Source organism: Podarcis pityusensis (assembly GCF_964106645.2).
Source record: "Podarcis pityusensis genome assembly, chromosome: 14".
Classification (NCBI taxonomy): domain Eukaryota; kingdom Metazoa; phylum Chordata; class Lepidosauria; order Squamata; family Lacertidae; genus Podarcis; species Podarcis pityusensis.
The window spans coordinates 1073732-1088864 of record NC_138039.1 but is presented as its reverse complement, the minus strand read 5'-3'; the positions used below and the strand labels follow the sequence as shown (position 1 = coordinate 1088864).

Sequence of the window (15133 nt, the reverse complement as noted above, 5' to 3'; positions counted from 1 at the left end):
ACCCACGTTTGGGAAACCCTGGTCTGCACGCAGTCTCACAAATACGCTCCAACATTAAACGCCGGCTGTTTTTGGACCACAGTTCCCATCATCCCTGACCACTTCTGCTGCTAGCCACAGATGATGGGAATTGTAGTCCCACAACTGCCGGAGACCCACGTTTGGGAAACCCTGGTGTGTGTACAGACGTATATTTTGTCCTCCTGCCCCACCCTCCCCAGGAGACAGACAGCAGGCAGCGCCGGGCAAAGTGTCAAGATCCACTTTTATTATTTCCGTCATAGTAGCCATCCTCTTGTCGCAGAGGCCTGGGTCGTAGCTTATCTCTTCCTGTCGTCAACTACGCTAACAGTGATGGAGGCAAGAGGGGCGGGGCGAAATCCAACAGAAACTACAGTCGAAAGGCACTTAGAAACAGCTTAAAATACTGGCGGCCTGGAGTGAGCGACAACAGACGACGGGGAAGGAAACGGACACGTTCACCGGCTCGCAGGCCTGGTCAGTCAGCAAGGCGTGCTGGGTCAGGATCAGGCCCCGGGGCGCATGGGGCTCTGTGCACGTCCGGCCCTGGGCTCAGCCTTCTTCCACTGCGTGGCTGGGAGGCCAGCTCCCCTCGGCTGAGTGGCAGTGCGTGGTCCCAGGCGCCCCGGGCAGCGCTGGGGGGCCTGGTGCGGGGCCTCCCCCCTGCCAGCACCTGCGGGGGGGGGGTGTCAGAAGAAGGGGCAGCAGCAGGCCCAGGGAGCCTGCCTGTGTGGAAGCCCAGAGCAAGGGTCCCGCTGAAAGAGCGGCGTGGAGAGAGGTATGTGGGGACCCCCTTGTACGGGGAGACCGGAGCGAAAAGCAGAGGGACCCCTCCAAATTGGGGAGGGCAGTCGAGGTGAAGCAGGCTCCTTCAGCAAAGAAGCGGGCGCTTAGGGGGAGAAGCAGGGGGTCTTTCTGCTGCTGCTGGGACGGGCGGCAAGGGTCCCCCCTTCAGAAACCAAGATGCACAGACAAGAATAAGTGTGGCTTTCACAGCTGCCCCAGTCGGGGCTGGAGCAGCGCCCCATTTGCAGTGGGTCCCTCCAGCCTCTACAGAAGACCCCCTTCTGTCCCTGTGAGTCAGGCCCCTGCCCCTGCCTCAGCCAATGGGTGTGACTGGCGACCCTCAGGTCTTGCTCCTATTGGCTCTTGTGCCAATAGGACGGGTTTGTGCTGCTAATATTGGCCCCATCCCACTGCCAGACCCAATTGGGGACTGCTTGGCCTCCTGCCCCCCCCCCAAGCAGGTATATTGTCTGAGCAATCCTTGCAACAGCCCTGTTGGGTGGGACAGTTTGATGACAGACCCATCCTGCAGGTGGAGACGGGGGCATTAAAGGACTGGGCAGCCTTTGCTGGAGGTGAGAGGCAGTATCCATCTCTCCTGGCCTCTGCTCCTCTCCCCTGCATTGGTGCCCGGATGTGGGGGGGGGGCGGTCCTGTTCCTCAGATCCTGGGGCCTTCCCAACCCCTCCTGTCTCCAAGGGGGGAAGAGGGGCTCCCTGGACCCCTTGCCTTGGGGGGAAGCTGTGCCTCCAGAGGGCTTTTCCTGGAAGAAGCACAGACCAGCCAACCTGCCTGCTCCTTCTGGGCCCCATCTATTGACACGGATCTTGGCCAGAGGAAACTGATGGGGGAGATGTCCTTGCCTGCTTGGGGGGGGGGGCTCCTGGGTGGGAAAAGAACCAAGGAAGGCTTGTCAGCTGCTGTCCCCACGCAAGGCCATCTCAGGCCGGGAGATTTGCAGGTCAGCTTTGAAACATCCGGAACAGCTAATAGGGGGAAGTGAATATTTCAGTTCCTCCACGTCAGTTTGGGGGGGGGGGAGGCAGGAGAAGGGCTGGTGAGCAGCACAGCCGTTGGGTGTGCCTTGTCAGTCGTCGGGGGGCTGAGCCAGGAAAAGGCCTGGCTGCTTTTGTTCAGTAAGGGAGATGGAGGCAGCTCCACCCCGGGGGACGGGCAGCGCCTCTAATCTCAGCTGAGGGGGGCTCTCCTTCCCTGAACAGCAGCCAAGTGCTGGAAGCGGAAGACCCCTGAGCCAACAGGCACAGATGGGAGGCCAGTAGACTGGGGGTGTGGAGGAGTGGCAGCAGAGGAGCTGGCATGTCGGGGGGCGCTAAGAGGCGCTCTGGCGTGAGATGGAGAGAGAAAGAGCCAGCGCCCTCCTTTTCTGTATGCAGAGAGGGCGAAGGCCCTGGACCCGCGGCAGGGACCCCAAAGGGTCCTCTAGGCCAACCCCACGATGCCTGTGTGGAGGTAGCTGGGGGGCAGAAAGGGGAGTCACGGCTGCTGCTCAGGGAAATGCTGCTTATTGCTTTGTTCAGGAGAGCCAGGCTCTTCCATCGTGGGGGTCCAGGAAGCCGAGGGGATTGGCCAGCCCCGGCAGCCATAGTGGGGGGGGGGAGAGATGGGGTGTGTGTGGTGGGTGGGTAGGGGAAGAGAGGGGAGCCCCTTTCGGCGCAGGCCAGAAGCTCTTCCAGGGCTGCCTGGGGTCCTCCGCTGGCCACGGCCGGTCCCAGATTCCCCCCACCCCGTCCCCCGTCCATGGTGTGGGTCGCCACCCCCCTTCAGTTCACCACGGCCTGCTTCAGCAACACGGAGCCTGTGGGGATGACCACCCAACCGGGGGGCAGGCCGTCCGAGCTGCCCGCCGAGTTCATGCCAGTGGAGAGGTCTAGGGCGCCCCCCGCAGGCAGCAGTGAGAGGCCCTCTGCGCCCCCCCGGGCCCGCTCAGTCCTCCCGCTGGCTTCCTTGCAGCTCTGCGGCGGCCCCTGCCCGCCCCCGCCGCCTTTGCTGGGCCGGGCTGCGCTCCTCTCAGGCAGGACCTTGGCGGAGGCGGCCCCCGCCAGCAAGGAGACGACGGGCAGCCCCAGGCTGCTGGCAGCGAAGGGCGAGGCGAGGAGCGGGTTCTTGGCCAGGTTGAGGGGCGCCAGGACGGGGCTGTGGAGGCCGGCCAGCCCCCCGCAGGCCAGGGCGCTGAGGTCCAGTGGGGCGGGGGCCAGTGGGAGGGGCAGGCCATGGCTGCCGAAGAGGGCGGCGGGGTTGGGGATGATGATCTGCGCCCCGTTGAGGTAAGGCACGTCCGCGGGGGCCGCCAGGGAGGGCTTGGGGGCCGGCTGCAGCTGCAGCAGCTCCTGCTGCTCGTGCGAGATGAAGTGGCCGTGCGCCTTGATGTGCTTGCGCAGGGAGCTGGGGTCTGTGTAGCGCTTGTGGCAGCCAGGCATCTTGCAGTAGTAGGGCTTGTCCACGTAGTGCGTGCGGGTGTGCTTGAAGCGGTCGCTCGAGTTGGAGTAGCGCTTGCTGCAGCCTTCGTAGGGGCAGATGTAGGGCTTCTCGCCTGCGGGGGGAGAAAGGGACACGTGAGATATTAAGGGAGAGGCTTCCTTGAAACCAGCAATAGAAATTTGCACCTCTTGAGAACAAGTGAAGGTGCCAGGATGGAGCCTGGCGACGCCACCGTTTTGTGCCCCCTTCATTCTTCAATAGATCGCAAAGAGCTGGCCCAGAAGGCACTCTACACTGGAGCTTTCCAAACTGTGTGTCGTGACACGTTAGTGTGTTGGCTGCAGTGTGTAGGTGTGACACACTAACACTACCCACACTCCTCCCGGGGCTGGAAAGGGGTTAGTTTAACCTCTGATTTGCTAGTACTGTACAGTCAAACCTCAGGTGTCAAACGTAATCTGTTGCAGAAGCCCGTTCGACTTCCGAGACGCAACCTCTGATTGGTTGTAAGAGCTTATTGTAGTCAACTGGGTTCCAAAAAACATCCGAAAACCGGAGCATTTACTTCCGGGTTTTTGGCGTTTCAGGAGCCGAAATGTTCAAAAACGGAGCCATTTGAGAACCAAGGTTTGACTGTAAAACTGAATTGCTACGTCGCGAAATGATGCACATCTACAAAGCGTGTCACCAACATTAAAAGTCTGGAAAGCTCTGTTCCAAACTGCGTCACACTCCAAACTATAGAACGCAGACTCTAGTTGACAGCCACCAGCATCTCAGATTCCCCCAAGGAAAGCGGGCAGGGAGACTCGGAAGTCAGAGCTTTAGGAACGTAATTCTGCATTGCAGGAGGTTGGGCTAGACGGGGGTCCCTCCCCGTGCCTCACCTCTAGGATTCTATAGGAACATGAGAGTCGGGCTCTTCTCCCAGCGGCCACCCAGATGCCTGTGGGAAGCCAGCAATCAGGATTCGAGCATGAGAGCAACTCTCCCCTCCTGTGGTTTCCAGCAACCAATATTCAGAATCATCGTTGCTGCAGCTAGTAGTCTTCCATAGCCCTCTCCTCCTCCGTCAGCTTTCCCAGTCTTCCTGGAAAGCTTTGTCGTCCGTCTGTCCCCTGCAAGGCAGCTGCTCTGCTCAGAAGGGACACCTGGACTCTGCCCGAGGGGCTTGCAAAAGTGCGCCCACCTCCCTGGCCTCAAGACTCACCTGTGTGGGAGCGGTTGTGGATCTTCAGGTTTTCCAGCCGAGAGAAGCTCTTGTTGCAGGTGGGGCAGCGGTGGGGCTTTTCATTGGTGTGCGTGCGGATGTGGATCAGCATCTTGTACCTGGGGAGGGAAGGAAGGAGCCCGTCAAGATGGGGGGAGGAGGAGGACAGCAGAGACTTCTTCCCAGAGTGCTTTTAACAGGGGCAAAGAATCTGCGGCTGCCATGGTCACCCCGACTGTTGGCACTGCAGACTGCTTGAGCAAGTCCAGAGCCAAACAAGACGGGGAGGGGGCCCCAGGCTCCCCACCCCCTGCTTGGCCACTCCTGAGGCTCCGTCTCCCTCCCCACAGCCAGGGGGCTGCCAGGGTGGAAGAGAGAGACAGCGTCCTCTAAGCAGGAGGCCCCAAACCAAGGATGCTTTCTCCATTCTTTGGAAAGTTCCCAAAGGCTGTCCTAGAGGGAAGGGGCACCGCTGGCAGCAGCCTGGCCCTGGGGATCCACCCTCCAAGAACCACGGGGTTAATAAAGGGCTTTCCACCCCCAGCCCCATGCCAACCAAAATGGGCAGCCTGACTTGCAAGTTCTGCCAAAGTCTCAAAGGGGAGCCTTGTACTCTGCACAAGTCAAGCGGATTTGGGGAGCTCAAACACGAGGGATTTTGCTGCCCCCCCTTCTGAGCCACGGGTAGCCAACGTGGTGCCCATCCAAGGCGCCGTCAGCCTGCAGCTCACACCCGCGGCCAGCAATGCCAGAAGCTGCCTGGATGTCTGCTCAGCACAGCTCTATGGGAGATGCTGCTCTCTGCCTGGTGCACATGGTCCCTGGGAAGCCTGCAAGCCCCTTGAGGGAGGGTCAGGGGTCTCTCCCACTCCCCAGATGCCTGTGCAGTGAGCAGTTGGCTTACCTGGCATTGAAGCCCCTTCCATGGCGAGCGCAGCCCTCCCAGTGGCAGCAGTAGCCGGCGTCCTTCTCGGGCTTCACGTGGAAGTCGTTGACGTGGTCCACGAGGTCTTGCAGCAGGTCAAAGGGCTGGTTGCACTGGAGAAGGACGAAGCAGAGGAGGGAGGGGCTTCAGCCTCAACAGAGACCAGCAGGGCCCTGGAAGGAGAGGGGCCCCCAGCCCATAGGCACTGCTCACCTTTGACCACCGGCACACCAGCTGCTTCTGCAGGGGCATCTCTGGGGAGAGGCGCTTCTCTTTGGGGGCCCCCAGGAAGGCTGAGGCAGGCAGGTGCAAGGCACCCCCCGAGTTGAGGGGCAGGAAGAACTGGAAGGAGCTGCGGAGGCCATCGATGTAGCGCAGGGACTGGAGGTCCTGGGGGGACAAGGAGGGGGTTGGAAAGGAAAGGAAAGGTCCCCTGCATTTTTCTGGCAATGCAGAGGGCTTGATGGTCTGGCCCACAAAGCTTAGGAATGCTGCAATGGCAGTCAATGGATTGAGGAGGAATCTTAACAAGATAGAAGTACTGTTCTTGGGAGACAGGGGGCGGGCTAGTGTGGAGGACTCCCTGGTCCTGAATGGGGCAACTGTGCCCCCGAAGGACCAGGTGCGCAGCCTGGGAGTCATTTTGGACTCAAAAGCTGTCCATGGAGGCGCAGGTCAGTTCTGTGTCCAGGGCAGCTGTTTACCAGCTCCATCTGGTACGCAGGATGAGACCCTATCTGCCCGCAGACTGTCTCGCCAGAGTGGTGTATGCTCTAGTTATCTCCCGCTTGGACTACTGCAATGCGCTCTACATGGGGCTACCTTTGAAGGTGACTTGGAAACTACAACTAATCCAGAATGCAGCAACCAGACTGGTGACTGGGAGCGGCTGCCAAGACCATAGAACACTGGTCCTTTAAAGACCTACATTGGCTCCCAGTACATTTCCGAGCACAATTCAAAGTGTTGGTGCTGACCTTGAAAGCCCTAAATGGCCTTGGTCCTGTATACCTGAAGGAGCGTCTCCACCCCCATCGTTCAGCCTGGACACTCAGGTCCAGTGCCGAGGGCCTTCTGGCGGTTCCCTCATTGCGAGAAGTGAGGTTGCAGGGAACCAAGCAGAGGGCCTTATTGGTAGTGGCGCCCGCCCTGTGGAACGCCCTCCCACCAGATGTCAAGGAAATAAACAACTATCTGAATTTTAGAAGACTTCTGAAGGCAGCCCTATTTAGGGAAGTTTTTAATGTTTGATGCTTTATTGTGTTTGATGTTTTAATTGGTCGGAAGCTGCCCAGAGTGGCTGGGGAAACCCAGTCAGATGGGTGGGGTATAAATATAACTAATATTAACTATTAATTAAATATGACAACTACTACTTTACGTGACAGGTTGCAGGTTCCTATTTTGGCGAGGAATGGCAAAGGTGGGCAAGGCAGGAGGCTCCCCCTCCCCATCTACCCCCCCATCTGCCACTTAGAGGATGCCCACCCTCCCCTGCAGGAGACCCATAGAACTGCAGAGTTGGACGGGACCCCATGGGTCATCTAGTCCAACCCTCTGCCCTCCCAGCTCAGCCAGAGTCTGGCTTCCTCTCAGTGGGCTGGAGTTTCGCAGGATGCGGTCCTTGAGAGTTGCCTTGTCTCCCTTTCAGCTGCCTCACTGGGCTGCTGCCAGGGAAGGTGCCAGAGCACTTTTGCCGCTCGGCTGCCACCCACAGAATAATAATAATAATAATAATAATAATAATAATAATAAATTATTTGTACCCTGCCCTCCCCAGTCTAGACCGGGCTCAGGGTGGCTAACACCCGATATAAAAACAAATTGATTGAAATACAACTTAAAAACAAGATTAAAATACAACATTAAAACATTGAAAAATACAGCCTCATTTCAATGGAAACTCAAATCAAAAACTTTTTGGGGATGAAAACGTCAAGTCTTCACCAAGGCTAACTATCCAGAGTGGTCCTACATGGGCCAGAAAAAAGCCAGGGAAGTCCCCAAATAGTGGACACATCCCTTGCACAGGACCCTGGGGCACAGCAACCTCCTCTGCCCCCAGCAACTCACCCGCAGGGCGGAGGAGCTCACCAACTCCCCGCCGCTCTGCCTGTCAGGGGAGAGCGAGGCGCGGCCCCCGCCGGGGGAGTCCAAGCTGGGAGGAGGAGGAGGAGGAGAAAGGCTCAGGTCGATGGTGGGGGTGTTGGAGAAGCGGGTGTCCCTCTTGTCGTGGCATTTGGGGTGCAACTGGAGGCCTGCAAAGGAGGGGGAGAGATGCAATGAAGAAGCTCCGCCCTGCACCCCCCTGCCCCGCCCTAGTTCCACCACTCCAGCGGAACCTCCCTTCGCATCTGCCCTCCACCCACCCAGCCCACCCCTCAGCCACTCACCGTCGAGTGGGGAATGAGGCGAGTCGGGGCTGCTGTCCTCCCGGATCCGGAAGTCCTGGCGGAAGGATCGGGGCCTGGGGCCACCCAGGGTCTGGTCGCCCTTGGCGTGTGCCGCCTGGAGCTTGGAGATGCTAAGCTTGAGGTCCAGCGGCTCGTCGAGGGAATGCATGGCGAGTGGCCAGAGAGAAGGCCACTCTTGTCACTTGGGGAGCGGGGAGGAGGAGGTTTTGAGGGGCTCCTCAACCTGGTATATGAGAGAGAGAGGGGGGGGGAAGGAGGGGACATTTTACCATATGTGGTGGAACTGTAATGAAATTTTAAAAATTTGGGAAATGATATACAATGAATTGAAGAAAATGTTCCATCTAACATTTGCTAAGAATCCTGAAGCATTCTTGTTAGGGATTGTAGGAAAAGACCTGCCAAGGAAACTGAAAAACATCTTCATGTATGCGACAACAGCAGCGAGAGTCTTAATAGCACAAAGATGGAAGAACGAGGAAAGCCCGACTAAAGAACTATGGCAAGAGAAACTGAGGAACTATGCAGAACTGGCAAAATTGACACACAAATTACGGGACAAGGATAACTGTGACTTTAAAGATGCATGGGAACCTTTTACAAAGTATTTAAAGAAGCAACAAAGTGAACTGGACTCCTTAGCAGGCTTTGAATAAACACTCACAAACTCTTTATTGATAATAACTAGTCAGATAAATTAAGGATTTATACAATTTTGTAACATGCAGAGAATAGCATCTATAGAGAAACCAGAGATTGGAACTGAGGGAAGTCGGGGGGGGGATGTTTTATGGGGGGGGTGAATGGGGGGGAAAACTAAGGATGATATGTTGTAAGCTAATATGTTGTATTTAAATTCCTAATAAAAATATTAAAAGAGAGAGAGAGAGAGAGAGAGAGAGAGAGAGAGAGAGAGAGAGAAGCTGGAGCAGCTGCACCGCTCTGGATCAGGCCCCAGGCCCCACCCTGTTCCCGCTGGGCATCAGGAAAGGAAATATGCCGATTGGACTCTCAGTGGAGGTTTTTAAAACCCATTATGTGGGAGAAAAGCAATGACAAACCTAGACAGCATCTTAAAAAGCAGAGACATCACCTTGCCAACAAAGGTCCGTATAGTAAAAGTCATGGTTTTCCCAGTAGTGATGTATGGAAGTGAGAGCTGGACCATAAAGAAGGCTGATCGCCAAAGAATTGATGCTTTTGAATTCTGGTGCTGGAGGAGACTCTTGAGAGTCCCATGGACTGCAAGAAGATCAAACCTCTCCATTCTTCGGGAAATCAGCCCTGAGTGCTCACTGGAAGGACAGATCCTGAAGCTGAGGCTCCAAGACTTTGGCCACCTCATGAGAAGAGAAGACTCCCTGGAAAAGACCCTGATGTTGAGAAAGATGGAGGGCACAAGGAGAAGGGGACGACAGAGGACGAGATGGTTGGACAGTGTTCTTGAAGCTACCAACATGGGTTTGACCAAACTGCGGGAGGCAGTGGAAGACAGGAGGGCCTGGCGTGCTCTGGTCCAGGGGGCATGAAGAGTCGGACACGACTAAACGACTAAACAACAACAATGTGGGTTTGTAGCTCCCCAGAACTGGCCAGCAGGGGGCAGCAGCTGCTCCAGGAAAGGCTGGCAGAGGGCATTGGTCACAGGGCTCCCCCCCCCCACCAGCAGAGAACAAAGTCGCTCTGCCCCTCCCCTCGAGGCTGGCAGATCAAAGAGTCACAAGGGAGCCTGCCTCCCTTGTCTTGCTCTGGGCCCCAAACTTCGCTTCTTCCTTCCCTCCCAGGTCTTAAAAAAATGTCTGCACAAAGACCTTGGCACAACTGGAGTGTTTCTGCCCCATGCGGGCACCGGGAGATGTGATGGGTGCATCCTGCTGGTCTGCAGACCTCCTGCCAGCTGCTCACCTGGGCAGCGCAAAGGGGGGGGCCTTTCGCTCCAGATCCTGCCTGGGACTTTCAGCAGACACAGCCAGAGCCCACCCCACTGGTAACCAGCCACACAAATTGTTTACTGGTGAGGCAAGGCTGGGGGGGGGGGGAGTCTTTCAGCCTCTCTCGTCCAATTTCCCTGTAACAGTTTATCCACTCACACTTGCCGTCTCTTGCCATCAATATCCATTTCAATTAGCACCACAGGTTTCAAATTAAATAAGAAATGCTACTCTCATGGGTGACAGGCAATGTGCGATTTGGGAGGGCAGCAATTTTTAACCTCGCCGTTTCATCGCAGTAGGACTTGTATAGCACTTATTTAGGAAAGTGTATCATTACACATGTGCAGAGTGCCACTATCTCCTCCTGGGGGGGATCAATATTTTCTGGAAAATTGGGGGGGGGTTGAAAAATTGGGGAACACATTTTACAGCCCAATTTTTATGTGGTTCCCCGCCCCTCAACAGGCCTTCACATCTGTAGCTGCAGTTATGCTTTTGGGCCGGGTGGTGCTGTCGCCGGAAACCACCCCCCCCCCTTCCATTAACACTTGTATCGCACAAGCACCACATTCACACACACACACGCATCTCCCCTCCCTGACCCTAGAGATGTCTCTTTAGAGGGCCATCTCTTAAAAGCCTTCCGTAAATAAGGAAGCGCTGCATTGACAACACTCTATTTAGCGCTCCGCGCCGCTCTATCTTTATTGAGAGTAGACCGGACGACCGAACTCTAGGCTAAACAGCGGCCGCCTCAACCAATCAGCATTATCGAACAGCGCCCCTTGTGGCGGCCACGCTGGTACTGCAGGCTGCGAGCGTCTGTTCCCTCACCTTTTGACAGCTCCCAATTCATTGTTTCCGAGTTCAATGGACCATGACTGATCTAATCAAAATGTTGCAAGTTGTTTCCGAAAGAGGAAAGTACTTTGAACTTCAGTGACTATATTCCTTACAAATTCACCAAAAATCAGCCGTACCATGGATTTTCACCGGACCACTTTTATTTCACTGCATACTACAAGGACTATCAAAGGGGGGTGAGCTGGGATTGATCGGCCATAAGCCTTGAACCGCGCAGTCACGTACACAACGGCCCTTCTCCGGATGGCGGGGCAACCTTGATAACCATCGGGAAGGGCTCAGACGAAATGCTATCAGGAACACAATAAACTGCATACGGTAGTGTATTCAATACAGACTCCGACAAAGGACCCTGACCGGATTCCCCTCAGGGGGCAGGAAGACTTCGCTCATTCCTTTGTTTATGGAAATGACTCATATGGGGAGGGGGAGAGGTGGTCCCTGCCGGGTGTCAGGATACTCGGGTTACCTGGGTAGCTCCTCCTCGACTCCTCCTGTTCTTTAATAAAATCATGATGTATATATGATGTAATTCTGGGGGTGTAGTCAAGGGGATTAGTGGTTAATAAAAGTTGGGGTCTCCCATTGTTCCGGGCTTCCATCTTGCTTCACCTCGTGGACGGTGGGAGCCCTGTCGCGACAGTCTTTCTTCAATAAAGACCAAGCCTACTGGCTGCTGTTTTGCTCTGTATTGCCCTGGTCGGTGTCTTCATTTGTCCAAGGGAGCCCTCGGATTTTCCGGTAACAGTATTGGCGACCACGAAGGGACACTTGGTTCTCCTGCGAAGGTGAGGGGGGAGATAGAGGGGATCGGGCGCCGCTGGGCAACCTTAGCCCAGGAATCCTCCTTCCTCTCCTTGCCTCTTCTTTGCGGGCGGTAATCAACCGTCACCGGAAGCCCGACCAGGGAGAGCAAAGGCGAGGTAAAGCCGGCTAAAAGAAAAGGATCCCGGGATCTGCGGGGGACATCTTCGAACGTGAGTATGGTTTGAAGTAAAACACATTGGGAGGGGGGGTTGGAGAAGCAGTGTCCCCACGACAGCCAGACTTTCCTTCTTTCATTTCTGACGTTACCCCTCGGAGTCGTCCGGGTACGTTCAAAAAAAAAATTCTGTCCTTTTCTACCCCGATTCTCCCCTTTCGGAAAGTGGCCAGGGAAATCGCGGAGCTTTACTGTCTGACGTTACCCCTCGGAGTCGTCTAGGAACGTCAACACCTTTCTCTGTCTCTCCCCTCAATTTCTTACGCGGAGTGTGTCCGGGGAAATTGTGGTACTTTTGCTGTTTTCCGGCGTCACCCCTCGGAGTCGTCCGGGTACGCCTTAACCTATCTGTCCTTTTCTCCCCCGTTTCCCGTCTTGGAATTGAGTCCGGGGAAGCGTGGCCCTTTATTGTCTTTTTCTCTGACGTTCCTCTATCGGAGTCGTCCAGAGGCGTCCGTCCAAACATCTCTCTCTCTCTCTCTCTTTCTCGTCTAATTATGCAAACGAAGCCGCCCCTCCTGCCCGGCGACCTTTGTTAGGGATGACCCGGGTACGTGAGAACGCAAGGTCGTTTGTTTCCTTTCCAAACTCTCAATTTCTCGGACCTTGATCTGGCACTGCATTGCGCAAGCGTCCAGTAGGGGTTCCGAACTTAGTCTCAAAGGCTAGGCAGGAGGCTGTCGTGGAGGGTAGAAGGGGTGGCTCACGGATTGGGGCCCCACACTAGGACCAGTTGTAGAGGCAGTACTGCAGTAGAATTTGAGGATTTTGTTTGTGCATCGGGTAGAGAGAGAGACCCGTGAGTTCAAGGTTGATGTTTGAGAATTATTGATGATAGGTTAGTTATGGTTCGATAGCAGGCAGGATTAAGTTCAGTAGGAATAAATTGAGGTACCTAAATTACTGAAAGAACACTATTTTTTTATCTTCTCCCCTTGTCTTTGTGTTTTCCCCTCGTCTGTCCGTCTTCTTGTCTGTAGTGCACATCGTCCGCAAAACCCCGTTCTTGTAGAATAGAGTAATGGGAGCCCACGCTTCCCAATACTCTGACTGGACTCCTCCTGGCGACAAGGCTTCGAGGAAGCCTTGCCGCTCTGAAGAGGACTCCGATACCCCTCTGCAATTTGTCCTCCTCAATTGGAAGGAGTTGAGAGGGAGAAGGGGACTCTCAAAATCCAAACTGAGGGACCTCTGTAACATCTCGTGGGTCGCTCTTACCCACCACCTGGAACCACCTTCCCAATGGCCGCCTCATGGTTCCTTTAACCTCATAAGAATGCAAGCACTTAAGTCCCATTTAGCCGACGAGAAGCCCCGACAACTATACTACCTAAATATTTTCGTTGAAGCCCGCGAACTATTTCACCGGCAGCAGTCCCAAGTTGTCCGTCAGATGGCTGTTTTAAAACCTACCAGACCCCCTCCATATGACGAGATTAGAGCCCAAGAAGAACAATTGGATAGGACTCTCGTTCCCTTCTATTACCCCGAACCACGGGCTCCCCGACTGCCAGAACCCGGGACGGGGAACAGAACAGGATCTGGTGAAGGGGGTGCGGGACCGACAGGAAGCGTCATAAACCCACCCGCTGCTGCCCCTTCTCAAAACATACCGAATGCCTCACTGCCCGACCCATCCTTAAGCACACCCATCTTAGGGGAAAACCAAGTAGACTTGGATCTCGGACCCTTACTTAACGGGCAACTTTTAAACGGAGAAAGAGAGGGACCCGTCTCCAGCAGAACTAGGAACAGAGATAATCTGCAGAACGGGGAAATAGAAGGCGCTTTCCCTCTGCGAGCACTACCCATACCCCCAGTCAGGGCAGGAGACCCACCTCGCATGGTTTTTACTCATCAGCCCTTCCTTACTTCAGATTTGATGAATTGGTCCGATAAGATGCCCTCTTTAAGGGACGACCCTGACAAATGCCACCGCCAGGTGGCCACCATTTTCTCTACTCATAACCCTACATGGGCAGATGTGCATATGTTACTTGGGGCCCTCTTTAACGAGGCAGAAAAGAGAGAAATACTAGCAAAGGCGGGGGAGGCTCTAACCCGAGAAGGCTACCAACCAAATCGTCCCGCCTCGATGACCCCACTGACCGCACAGATGATACTTAATGACCCTGACTGGGACTATAACACAGACAACGGCATATGGGGCTTAAAAATTTTCAAAAAGGCCATCTTAGATGGAATCAAAGCTGCTGGTCAGCGAACTGTAAATTGGACAAAAGTCCAAGCTGTCCTCCAAGGGCCTGAAGAACACCCGTCCGACTATTACACCCGCTTAGTCTCTGCTATCAAAACCTGGGGCGGGATAGACCCGGAGAGTCCTCAACATGAAGTCATAGTTAAAGGCTTCTTCAAGGACCAAGCAACTGCAGATATAAGGAAAGCCCTAAACTCACACCTGGGTTACGACGGAAAGACTATAACCGAAATTCTTTCCATCGCCAAGTCAGTCTTTAATTCCAGAGACGAGCGGAGGAAGAAAGATCAGAAACCCGACTCTCCGCGAGTGTTAGCTTATGCAGGAGCGGCTCCCCCTTACAAAGACAAAAGCAAACCAAAGGGACCCGACTCTCGAGACCGGCGCGTTTGTTACAATTGCGAGGAAGTAGGGCACATAAGAAGATTTTGCCCCCTCCTACCAGAAATTCCTAGGCCTGACTATAGAGACTTTACAACTTACAGACCAGATTATCAGGAACCCCTACACCCGAAACCCAGGGAATCGAACTTCCCATATGGACACCCTCAACCCATGACCCAGACGCAATATCGTGCGGGTCCTCCCCCTCCACAACCAAGACCCAGGAACCCCACTCCAGATCCTCAGAATCCCTTTAAAACAGCCACCCGCACCATTAATACAGCCCATGAAATGGTAATGGACGAATACCAACCGCATTGACAATCAGAAGCAGATCCCGCCTCCTTTTCTTTCCTCTGCCCGGTTTTACAACTGTCTTCTTCCGATCCCATCTGCACTATGCAAATTGATGGGCAATCCTATAATTGCCTTTTGGATACCGGAGCCACATACTCCACCCTCACGAACAGCCATTTAGCCCCCGGGGAAGAGACCAGAACTGTAATGGGACTGGACGGAATTCCTCGGAGTTGTCCTCTTTCTAAACCCGCAAATGTCTCCGTTGGACCTCTATCCGTAAAACACACTTTCCTGCTAACTTCTAGCCCCGTCAACCTCTTGGGGAGGGATCTGCTCTGCAAATTAAATGCCACCATACAATGTGGTCAGGAAGGTATTTATTTACACATGCCGAATGAGTCCATCTTTAATTTCCAAGGAGTTCTACAGGAAGCCCAAAATACCAACATTGATCTTCCGCCCGAACTCATACACAATGTCTCCCCTTCCTTATGGGGAACCGAATCCACCTCGGTAGGACTTTTAAAATCTGCAACCCCGGTGAAAGTAAACTACAGGCACGATTTGCCCTTCCCTTGCACTAAACAATACCCGCTTCCCCCAGAGGCGATTGAAGGACTCACCCCGATGATCGACGAATTCTTGAGAATGGGAGT

The 15133-nt window shown here is 54.7% G+C and overlaps 1 protein-coding gene across 1 annotated transcript in view; it reads right to left on the bottom strand.

The window, feature by feature from the left end:
- Positions 1 to 246: 246 nt before the first annotated feature.
- GLIS2 (GLIS family zinc finger 2) overlaps positions 247 to 15133 on the bottom strand; it is a 38117-nt gene continuing 23230 nt past the window's right edge. The window contains exons 2-7 of the mRNA XM_080981375.1: positions 7775 to 8018; positions 7455 to 7639; positions 5595 to 5771; positions 5361 to 5494; positions 4457 to 4575; positions 247 to 3358 (exon numbers count right to left, since the gene is read on the bottom strand). Coding sequence (XP_080837501.1) covers positions 2589 to 3358; positions 4457 to 4575; positions 5361 to 5494; positions 5595 to 5771; positions 7455 to 7639; positions 7775 to 7943 — 1554 coding nt within the window. The 5' untranslated portion in view covers positions 7944 to 8018 and the 3' untranslated portion in view covers positions 247 to 2588. The remainder of the gene's footprint in view (positions 3359 to 4456; positions 4576 to 5360; positions 5495 to 5594; positions 5772 to 7454; positions 7640 to 7774; positions 8019 to 15133) is intronic.